This window comes from Tiliqua scincoides, chromosome 9 (assembly GCF_035046505.1).
Source record: "Tiliqua scincoides isolate rTilSci1 chromosome 9, rTilSci1.hap2, whole genome shotgun sequence".
NCBI lineage: Eukaryota > Metazoa > Chordata > Lepidosauria > Squamata > Scincidae > Tiliqua > Tiliqua scincoides.
In genome coordinates this window covers 1,090,794-1,102,460 of record NC_089829.1, presented here as the reverse complement: position 1 = coordinate 1,102,460, position 11,667 = coordinate 1,090,794, and the positions used below count along the sequence as shown (strand labels likewise).

The 11,667-nt window shown below is 53.3% G+C and overlaps 1 protein-coding gene across 1 annotated transcript in view; it reads left to right on the top strand.

Moving 5' to 3' along the window:
* IGSF21 (immunoglobin superfamily member 21) overlaps positions 1 to 10,681 on the top strand; it is a 138,642-nt gene extending 127,961 nt beyond the window's left edge. Inside the window, exons 7-10 of the mRNA XM_066636978.1 lie at positions 4,600 to 4,685; positions 6,837 to 7,029; positions 9,557 to 9,595; positions 10,374 to 10,681. Of these exons, the coding sequence (XP_066493075.1) occupies positions 4,600 to 4,685; positions 6,837 to 7,029; positions 9,557 to 9,595; positions 10,374 to 10,447 (392 nt within the window). The 3' untranslated portion in view covers positions 10,448 to 10,681. The remainder of the gene's footprint in view (positions 1 to 4,599; positions 4,686 to 6,836; positions 7,030 to 9,556; positions 9,596 to 10,373) is intronic.
* The last annotated feature ends 986 nt before the right edge of the window (positions 10,682 to 11,667 follow it).

The window sequence follows — 11,667 nt, the reverse complement described above, 5'->3', positions numbered from 1 at the left end:
GTTATCTGGAGCACAAGCAGAGAATCTCCCCCCCCCCCCCTTTTGACTTGCCAATTGTTCACAAATAAGATTCAAGTGAAGGTGCAAAGCATGGCAAATAAACAAAACTGAGGAGGGGGGTTCTCCCTCCTCCCTTGTCCTCCATTTTGCAAAGCCACCCTCTGCTAGGAGAGACTCTCTTCTGCCTCCTCCAAAAGGAACAAAATGGAGCCACGTCTTTCAAATTTGGGAACAGGAATGGTGCCATCCTCCTGGTGCTCCTTCCCTGACCCAGCAGCAGCCCTGGCTCTGCTGTCGTTTCCCCCCTCTGCATGGGACCAAGGCTGCTGCAGATGGAAACGCTTGCTGGATCAGGCCAGGGCTCCACCTTTTCCAGCATTCTGCATCCTGCAGCAGACACCCAGCAAGCCCACATCTCGAGCATCCTCTCCAGTGCCTGATGCTCAGAGTTACACTGTCTCTGAGAGGCTCCGCTTGGCTATTCTGGCAGTGACTGCATCCACAACTATCGTCCACAGATTCATTCGGCCTCTTTCACAACCTATGGTGGTGGCCATTCCTGACATTGATTGACTGTTGGGTGGAGAAGGCCTTTCTCCTGCCTTTCCACGCCAAATGCAAATGGGGGACCCCTCCCAGCCCAATCTGTTCTAATGACCTGAGAAAGGGCAAGAGTGTTTCTTTCTGACCCCTGGTGTTCGTGTCTCTTGCTTCCTTCCCTGCGCCTCACTGCCCAGATGAATGGGTGTCTCTTTGCTGCCCACTCTCTCTTTCGGAGACAAGATTGATCACAGGCTGGACACAAAAGGTCACAGTGGGATATCTAAATGACATGCTGCAGTTGCTGAAGCTGGGAGGCCTCTTCTGGCATCAAGCTGCACCCATGCATGGTCTGTAGTCAATATCTGCAGACTCCTGATCCATGCGTGAGTCAGCACAAGCCTCTCGCAGTGACCACTGCCTGCAGAGAGGAGGCATCTCCAAACCGTCACCACCTTTGGTGTGCAGAAGATCCCAGGTCCAGATAAGATCTTCAGGCTCTCCAGGTAGGGCTGGAAAGGACGCTGCCAATCAGCGGCGGCCACCCTGGGCCAGGAGCCTCAGAAGGCGGCTGCATTCACACCCAACCACAATTGCTTCCACTCATTGATGAAACGCCACAAGAAGACAGCTCAATAGGTGCTCAGCAGCTGCCTCTTCATCTTGCAGAGCCTCGGCCTGTGCCTGAAAAGCCTTCGCCCCAGAGCTGCTTAGCTCCTGCGTTGATCAGTCAGCCTTTGGGGCTGATCCAGGCGCCTCGGCAAAAGCCCTCCCTCAAAGGAGGCCTTAATCACTCTCAAGCAGTTTTAAAAGCCCCTGTCTTGATCCTGCTCTGCACTGGCCCCCTTTCCTCCCTGCACGAGAACCAGAGGAAGATTAGCCGATGTTCTGTGAGGCACTAATCCCGGGAAGGGTGTCCTGATCAAACGTTCCATTGAGCTCCGTCCTTGCAAAGAGCGGCTCCCTTCCTGTCAAACGCGGCATTTACATATCCAAGACAAAATGCCTTTTATGTTAATCCCTGGCGAAAAAACTGCCTGTGCGGCTGGAGGGAGGCATAAATCTTGCACTCCCACATGAAAGGACTCGGTCAGAGAGAGCCTGCACTGGGTGCGGAGGCACAGGGAGGTCGGGAGACAGGCTGGATGTTGCCAAGGAGGTTGGGCTAAAGTGGAGGACCACCAACCCCATTCCAGTCAACAGCGCAGGAGTCAGTGCCAACAGGGGGGCCAAGGGAGCAGGCATCCTTCTGCCACCCTTCCCTGGCTTTCCCCACCAATGGAGGCCAGTCCTCAGCCTTGCTATTGCATCTTTCTGCCCCTTCTTCTGTCGAAGGCAAGGAAGGTCAGAGAGGGGCCTGGCAGCCGCAAAGGGGGAGAAGGATGACCAGCCAAGTCAGAGGGCAAGAGATACATCATGGAGGGCAGAGAAGGAGGGGGAGACCCGAAAGGAGGTTCCAGGGGACTTAGATGCAGATTCGCCTGTGTCCACAATTGGCCTGGAGTCCTCCTTGAGACTTTCCGACCCTGCTCCAAGGACCGTCAGTTACAGCCAGGCCTGGTCTTGAGCCTGGACTGCTGTGGAGTGGCGCTGCCTGAAGGATGCCAACTGTGGGTGATAGAGCCTTCTCCAGTGTCCCCGTTCCCCCCGGCCCCAAATTGTGGCCTCAGGACTGGGAAATATAGATTTGGGGGGGTGGGTGGGGGGGAATATAGATTTTTATTTAAAAAGTTTTATACTACAATAAATAATACAAAGGAAAGAAATCACATTTTACATTTTCAACTACAGTCACGTTACATCAACTGTTTAACTAGAACACAGAGACGTCACGTTACAGGTGGATTCACCCCATCTAACCACTCCCACCATTTTTCCACCTGTCTCTACCGGTTTTCACCCATTCGTAAGCCGCGACGCCGAATACTCTGGAGCTCACAAAGCGGCCCCATAGCGTGTTGGTGGACTTTTTCTCCTTTATTCCTTTGCCCCTTTGGATGCCCAGAGCAAAAAGGACATACAGATTTATCAGTCTTACCATAGACCATGGCACCTCCCACCTATCGTCTCCTCCCCTCCGTTGTCCCGCATTACTCGTCCTCTTGGGTCCCCTCATACCTCCTGCCGGCTCCTTCCCAGAGACGATAGTCTCCCAGGCCTGTTGGGCCAGTTCGGGCCACTTAAAGGCCCTCGCTACGCCCCTCCACAACTCTTCGCTGGCATACACTCTTGGACGAAATGGGCTACCGTTTCTATCAGCGGCGGGACGCCTACAGATCTAGAGGGTCCCGACCCTGAACAGGTCAACCTCTTGCACCTCTTCTGATCTTCTTGCAACCATGGGTTTGCTGCTCCCACCCTGAGGACCTGATGGAAAGCCCTCCACCTTAATTCCCATAAACTAAAGGCCTCAGGACTGGGGTGCTGTTCTGAGCCAGCCTCTTGATTCCTCCAGTTCAGCAGCAGCGTTCTCAGCCTCCGAGGGGAGGTCCTGCCCTCTCTGAAAACAGGGCCGGCGATGCAACTTGGGCCCCGCTACCTGATGACGGACGAATTCACTTGTTCCCATCTTCCCTGCACCCAGACTTGAAGGGGGAAGTGCCACACGCTCAGACTGCCCCTGGAGATGGAAGCTCCAGCCTGCTCTTCTGCCTAAATCACCAACAACAACAGTATTTATAGACCGCTTTTCAACCAAAAAGTTCACACCACTGGCAGTGTTACCCACCATGAATGTGCCCAATGCTGCTTTCAAGCCAGCAGTGCTGGTGGCTGCCACAGCTTTCGGGGACAGTGAATTTCATGAATTACTTAGGTGAGGACATTCCCTCCCACACCCTTCCTTTGGACCCACCCCCGTGAGGAAGGGAAGGCGGCTGCAACCTGCTGGTGTTCCTCCTTCCTGCCTCTGGAGGGTGGGTGGACTGCTGTGCCACTCAGGACCTGGTGCCCACCCTGCGGCCTGAGGCAGCCGTTCTCAGTGGTGGGGCCCGCCCTGAGTCCTGCTTGCGCTCCCTGCTGACCCCGGACGCCGCACTGCACCTGCCAGCTGCTCAGCACTCCCTCCGCCTCCACCCCGAAGCATGAAATTTGATTACCTCCTTTGTTAACAGGCATAACCACCATACTGGTGTTTAGTAATGGTTGTAAAAATTAGTCCTCACCTTTTTTGGGAAGGGAAAAAAAGCTACTCAAGCACCGAATGGGACTTCCTTGCTGGGCGGATTACAGGCTGCGCTGAGATGCCCCCCCCTCTCTCTCTCTCTCTCTCTCTCGCTCTCGCTCTCTCTCTCTCGCTGGGCCATTAACTGACTTGGCCTGTGTGCTGATACTAGGGATGGAGTGTGGAGAGCAGTGGGGGAGGGGAGAGGGAGTTCCCTGGCCCTTGTCTTCCAACACCTCTCCTCACAGGTGTGGACAATCCCAGCCTCTTCTCCCCACCCTCTTCCCGAGGCTGGGTGTGGCTTCTCACACTTGTCCAGCAGTGGAACCAATTGTGGATGTCCATCCCCCCCCCCGCCCCAGTCTGTTGGAGTAAGGGGGTGATGCCTCTTCTTCCCAGGTTCATTACTCAACTCAGAAAACCAGACTGTTGCTGTCCCCCCCCCCAAAAAAAAAAAATCTTGGAAACCGCCTACATTTATCCCAGGCCCAACTACATGACAGATCAGATCCCAGGACAGGACTCTGATGGGTTCCAGTCCTGCCCTCCCCAGTGAGCCTCAAATCCCCCTTTCACCCGCCCATTTACACTGCCCACCACGTCCATGGTACGGAGGTCTCTTTTGCCCCTGCCTTTCTCACGCTTCCCCCTCAATGCCTGGCTGCTGCAATGGTGAGTCCGGTACCATGAGCAGTGGGAAACATAGTTCCGTACTGGAGGCCAAGGCCCTGAATCACGGGGAAGAACAGCCTGCTTGAGTCCTGTGTGCTCCACAGAAATTGAGCTTCTATGAAAGGCACAGTGAAAGGGGCCAGTTGGAGTGGGGGGGCACAGAGAGGCGGGGATGGGCTACGTGGCCATCGAGGGACCTGTCTGTTGCCTTTCTTGTTCTGCAGTGGCTCCCAAGGGCCCAAAGATCATGATGATCCCAATGAGAGCCCGTGTCGGAGACACAGTGCGGATCCTGGTGCAGGGCTTCCAGGTATGTGAGTGCCTCGCTGGCTGGGACCAGCCTAGCGTCATCTACACAGGGGGCTGCTTTGGAAACTAGGCCCAGTTTTAAGAGAAAAGCAATAAGAAAATGGGCATAAATTTTGAGTTACACCATGCAGTCTATGCAGAAGTCAGTATCGCTGTGCTCAGCACGCATAAGATTGCAACCTGAAATGTATTGCTGCTGATGGTGTGTTTTAATATTTTAATGTGCTTCTCTCTACGTACGGGGTATTTAACCAGGGATGAGAGCAAACTACAAGTGCAGAACCTCCAAGACGCTTTGAACTGGAACACATGAGAGGCTCTGTTCGCATGACAGAGGGGCCACATCTCTGTGGCAGGGCAGTGTGCTGTATGCACCAGCTCCCAAGTTCAACCTTAGAAAAGATCTCCACCAGCAGACCTTAGAAAAGATCCAGGGGAACCCCTATTGATAAGGCTGCATCAGGTCTAGAAGAAGGGAGCACCGCTCAGGCCCCAGAACTCCCCCAAAAAGAGAGGTGTGAGAAACAAGAAGGGTCAAAGCCAGGAGGGTTGCAGGAACTGATTCCTGCCTGTCTTTTGCACCCACTTTCCAGGGAGTGGGCTGGGTGGATGGGATTCGGCTCAAGCCTGTCTTTTCTTCCTCTCGCCCCATTAACTCAGCATGTCTTGTAAAGGATTTGCGAACTCCTTAATGCCTTCTCGTCTGCGCCCCTGTTTGTTGTGGTTACGAGATAACTGCAGGAAGCAAGCGGGAAAGAGATTCAACTGCCACTTAATCTGTGCAATGCCAATGCATTGCACAGATTAAGTGGCAGTTGAATCTCTTTCCCGCTTGTTAGGCAAGTTAGCAAGTTAGGCACTAAGTCAGGGCTTTTCAAACTCGGGCGTCGCGACACGCCAGCCTTTGAGCTCTGGCCTCTGCCCCCTTAAGGGGTGGGGGCGGCCTGGAGGCAGGGAGGAGGCAGTGGCACGATCCCCAGGATTGCGCTGCCCAGGGGGGCTTCAGGGGCTTGGGTGCACTTACCCAAGCCTCGTGCAGCCTCCCCAGGCTGTGGGGAGCCCGTCACGACCTGCAGCAGGGCTCCCCGCAGCAGTGAAAGTAAATGCTAAGCAATTGGGGATCCTGGGGATTGTGCTGCTGCCTTTCCCCCACCCACCCAAGTACTTAGTGGTTCTCAAACTCTCCCAGAGAGTTTGAGAACCACTGCACTAAGTGATGAGTGTGAGGCTTTTAGCGAGGGCAAAGGAAATTCATTCTTGCACCTGCACACACGCCCAGGAACTGTTCTGGGGCGGGCAGGGAGGGGCCTCTGCTCAGTGGCGGATCCCCTGCTTTGCAAGCTGAACTGCCCAGGTTCCTTCTGGCAGCGTCTCCAGACAATGCTGGGCCAGACTGCTGCCTGGAAGCTCTGGAAAGCCCCTGCGAGACTGTGCAGACCCCAGCCGTAGTCTGCTCAGCCCAGGATTGCTGTCCAGGGTCAAACTGCCTGGTTCCCTGTACTGCAGGCAGGCAGGCACTTTTTTCTGTTCTGAAATTGTCACCTGCTCAGTAAAGATACAGGGAAAACTGCAGGATCAGAGCAGGGGCAACCAGGGCCAGCCCAATCCATTAGGCCAACTGAGGCAGTTGCCTCAGGCAGCAAATGAATAGGGAACACACCTTCTATCCACCCACTCACCTGCCCTCCTCCTCCGCCCACTCCTTGGTTTGGAAAAGGGGCAGACCAGAGAGGACATATGGAGGAGAGGAGAGAGGACGGGGCTAGCACCTGTTCTTCTAGTCCCCTGGGAGTGGGGGAAGTAGAGAGTTGCACCTCACCAGGTTGGGGGGGGTCTCTTGCAGTGGGAGGTTTTGGGCTATCCCTGGGGCCATCTGGTGTCACATCCCATTCCCCACAGTGGACAATAAAATGGGCCTGAACAGAGATTCCTCCTGAATGGAGTAAATCAAGGCGCCTGTGACTGAACCACAGAGACCTCCATCCTGCTTGTGGCTTGTTGTGGTCAGGGTGAAAAAGAGAGGGGGCCGGTTTGTGAAAGAGGGGCTGGATGAGTCTCTGGGGCATCTCGGTTTTTAAGAGGAAACGCAGTACACGACTCTGATTAATAGCCCAGATACGATTGGTCAGCGGTCACACCTTTGGCCTTGCAGAACGAAGTCTTCCCCGAGCCCATGTTCACCTGGACGCGTGTTGGGAGCCGGCTCTTGGACGGCAGTGCCGAGCATGACGGAAAGGAGCTGGTCTTGGAGCGGGTGCCAGCGGAACTGAATGGCTCCATGTACCGCTGCACGGCGCAGAACCCGCTGGGCTCCACGGACACCCACACCAGGCTGATTGTATTCGGTAGGGCAGAGACTTGGGAACCTCTGTTGGCATCTCTGGGGCGCAGGTGGGAAACTCTCACCAAGGGCATCCTCTGGGCTCTGCTGCAGTATCAGCGGCTCTTCCCCTGTCCCTCCTTTCTGCTTTGCTTAACTGCCAGCCTGGCAAAGGGGCACGACCCACTCTATGGGTTAGTCATAATAAAGAGTTGGCCAGAAGGTGGTTTTGAGGTACTTGCTCATTGGGTAAGAGCAGTGCTTTTTTTGTAAATAAAAAGGTGCAGGAACTCACAACTTGTTAATCTTTTTTATTATTTATTTATTTATTTATTTTTAGACCATTTTTTATTGGAGAAATAAAATATTTTTTATGTGCTTCCCCCTAAAGATGAACTTACTTCTGAGTAGACACATATAGGATTGGGCTGTCAATCTCCACATCCCCTTCCCCCTAGCTACTTTTTCTACACATGGGGAAAAATACTGTACAGGTGCACTTGTAGCGTGTAGTATGTAGTGTGGCACTACTTCGAGGAGAGGAAGCAGTGAATGGATTCCAGAAAATGGCTTACAAGAGTTCCATGTAGTAAAATTACTCTAAGCAACTGTGGGAGTAAGAACAAAAAAGGAATTCTTACACGAGAGGGGTCCTTAGGTGCACATAGAAACAGCTACGTTTGCAAACAAGCGATTAAATACGGTTTAATTCAGGTATCAGAATACTCTGTGTCTTTGGGAAGGTGCTTGGTATGCAACTGTATGTTCTCTGCTGCCCTGAGCAGCTGCTGTGCATTGCTGGAGAGAAGCTGCAAACGCTGGCTGGCAGAGGGCATGCTTGTGGGGGAAGGATGAGGAGGACCTCTGGCAAGGCTGGACAGCACGTTGTACACATGTAGAATCCCTTTTCACCTACCCTTAGCATGTGAAAACGGGTGCAGATATATATCTCTGCCAGGATTAAGAGCCCAATCCTAGGTATGTCTACTCTGAAGTAAGTCTCATTCTAGTCAATGGAGCTTACTCCCAGGAAAGTGCCTAGGATTGCAGCCTAAGAGCCCAATCCTATGCATGTATACTCAGTGACATGCACTGAGTGAATGGGGCTTATTGTGGATAGGATGGCAGCCTCAGGGCCCAATCCTGTGCCTGTCTACTCAGAAGTCAGTCCCATTAGAGGCAGTGGGGCTTCCTCCCAGGAAAGTGTGGACAGGACTGCAGCCTCAGAGCCCCTCCTCTGCCTGTCTACTCAGAAATCAGTCCCACTAGAGGCAGTGGGGCTTTCTCCCAGGAAAGTGTGGAGAGGACTGCAGCCACAGAGCCCTTCCTCTGCCTGTCTACTCAGGCTGCAAGGCTACGACACTTTCCTGGGAGTAAGCCCCATTGAACACAATGGAACTTACTTCTGAGTAGACATGCATGGGCTCTCAGGCTGCAAGGCTACGCACCCTTTCCCAGGAGCAAGCCCCATTGAGCACAATGAGACATGCTTCTGAGTAGACACGCCTAGGCTCGTGCTGCAGATTGGCACGGGGACTGCACCAGCCAGCTTCCTTCCTCTCCTCCTCCACCAAGCCAGTACCTGGGCGTTCCGTGGGTGCCGCAGCCCATCTCCCTGGCTGGCTGGCTGGCTGTCCGTCCTCCTCCTCGGCGTCGGCACGTGTTCCCTGCGCCCTCCACCAGCTTGGAAGCTGTGCTGGGAAGCAGAGCGTGGGGGGAGGGGAGGCGGGCTGGGCTCAGGCGAGAGCTTGGAGATGGGGCAGGAGGGGGTCGTTGTGCGGTCAGGCAGGGGCCAGGCTCCCGCCCACCCTGCACCCCCCAGCACCCACCCAGCAAATGCCTCTATTTTGCTCCCCCCCTCCTGGAATGCCTCCAAAGGGGAGGGGCCCCTGAAAAAAGGTGCCGGAACTCCGTCCCCCCGCGTTCCATTAGAAAAAAAGCCCTGGGTAAGAGGCACTTTTTCAAGTGGGTGCTCCTTTTTTTAGCAGGGGGAGAGTAACTGGCCCACCTCACCCCAGCACTGTCTGTTCTAGTGGCTGTCTGCTGGTATTCATTTGCATCTTTTTCGATTGTGAGCCCTTTAGGGACAGGGAGCCATTGAGTTATTTGATTTTTCTCTGTAAACCGCTTTGTGAACTTTGAGTTGAAAAGCGGTATATAAATCCTGTTAATAATAATACTTTGTTTCCATGGTGTCTTTTGCACAGGCACCCAAGAGTTTTAGGATAAGGTTGTATCGCACATGGATTGGGGCACAAAGGGGCAGAACCTCGGTGATCACCATCAGTGGATACATGGGCAGGCAGTGCTCCCCCACCCTTTTAGGCTTATTTCCACCCTTCCCCCAAATATGAAGTTATCTTTAAGACCATACTTCTCAAATCTTTCAGCTTTGGCAGAGTGGAAACTCTGGCAGGATCATTCCGTACCTCTTTCCTGGGTGGCCTCCAATTTTGCCTGCTTTGAGTCAACACCACTGCTTTGTGATGTCCACCACTCTGAAAGAACCGCCTGGTGATGTTCTTTGCATTTCTTTCCCTTTTTCTAACTAGAAAACCCAAATATCCCAAGAGGAACAGAAGACTCCAATGGTAAGAAGTGCGATCCCTTGGGCTGGGGTCTCTTCCCAGGACTCAGCCAGTCTTCCTGTCCTCCCTCTCCCCCCCCGTCTGCCAGCTCGACCACCCAGAGCAGCCCCCTCCTTGCTTCATCCTTTCTCTCTTGCTACCCCTCATAACTGCAGCTCCCTCCTGGCACCCGGTAGCTCTCCTGCTTCCTTGAGCAAATCTGTTCTCTCTGTGGAACCTCCAGGCCCCACAGTCTCTGGCTCTTATCAACAACTCTGCCCTGCTGCTCCTTACTCTCCCCCACCTCCTCTCTCTCTCTCTGACTTCCAACCCTGCCTTGAAACCCCTCTCTTTTGGCTAGCCCCTTTTGGCTAGCTGCCTTGAAACCCCCTTTTGGCTAACCCCTCTCTTTTGGCTAGCCCCTTAGGCCAAATAAAACCTTTCAGGGCACATCATCCCTTCCGTTCCCAGCACCTGTGACCTGTGATTCCCAGCGCCCCGCTGAAGTTTTGATTGTAAGCGGGTGAGGCAGGGACCTAACTTGTCTGCGGTCTCTAACACTAACGATGATGATAATTATCAATAACAGCAGCACCTCAAGTATTAAAAAGCAGACCTTAGAGTCTGTAAATCTTGAGCACCTGCCGGTTAGAAGGATTGCAGGCCTCATAAAGGGTCTGGGGGCCACTGCCAGCAAGACTCAAGGAGACTGGGTAAGGCCAGTCAGTGGGTCTGCATCTGTGCGGGTGAGTGAAAGCTGAAACGATCACCCTCCTCAATGAGTCTCTGTTCCCCCCTCCAGGTTCAGCCTCTGCCCTCAGCACCTTCAGACTGACTCTGGCGATCATCTTAACAGTGACCTTGGAGCTGACGTGAAGCCGTCCTGGCACCCCCACTCTCCCCTCCCCGTCAATACGACTTCTCCATCCAGCTTCCACATCTCCATTGACTGGTTTTTCTATAATTTCAGCTTTTTTCTTCCCCCCTTTCTGTTTTCTTTCGTTTTTATTTTTCTAAACTATTTACAAGTCTTGTTATCGGTCTCTTTCTCTCTGTGTCTTGGCTTTGTCATCCAATTTAATTAAAAACAAAACAACAATGACAAAATTACACCAGTCCATGGCTGACAAAAGTTATCTTTTTTAGGGGTCCAAGTCCTCCCCCCCCCCCAAAAAAAAAATAATAATGAGCGGGGCAAAGGTTGAGCAAGAGTGCCTGAATCCACATAGAACAATATCAAATTGCACATAGAAAACTTTCACGCCAACACTTGCTGCAGGATCACCTCTGGCTGACCTATCATTTGCCGCCTGGTGTTCTGGAGCCAAAGGTGGATGATGCTGAACTGGGGATGGGGGGACTGGCCAGTTTCCAACAAATGCAACAATGGAAGAACCGCAAAGGTGCACCAAAAGTGTGCTGTATACTGTCAAATCCATCCAGGCTGATGATTGTCCCTCTGGTCCCACAAAGAAGTTCTCAGTGTTGTCTCCAGGGCTGGCCCACCCATTAGGCCAACTGAGAGTTGTCTCAGACAGCAGCTTGGCAGGGCTGCCCACCTCCATCCACACACTGACCTCTATTGTTTCTCCTCCCAAAAGAGAAAGGGGGAGGACTGGAGGAGAAGTGAGTGGGGGGGGCGGGGCGGGCTAGAGCACCTCTTCTACTCCACCCCCTCTTTCTTTTCCAAATGAGGGAGCCCTTGTGGGAGGGGAGCTGGCACATCCTCAGGTACATTTATTGGGGGGGGGTACATGGGACATGCCCTAGTGAGGGGGCAACTGACTGCTCTTTCCATCTGCTCGGGGGGGGGGGGTGACAGTCAAGGACCATACTAATTAATTCAGAATACATTCTGCAGAATGAAGTGGAGGGTTCTTCGTTCTACACCATCCGCCCACTGTGGAATTCAACCCCTTCCCTTGGGGCAAGGAGTGGTCCTGCACCCCAGTTTCACACAGTCCTGGGGCTGCCTTCCACACACCCGAACCAGTGGGGAACAGGCTGGGGGGAGGGCAACTGTGTAAAATTCTATATATTAATATAGAATCTGACCCAGGAGGGAGCAGGGAAATCAAAGGTTACCACTCAAAGCC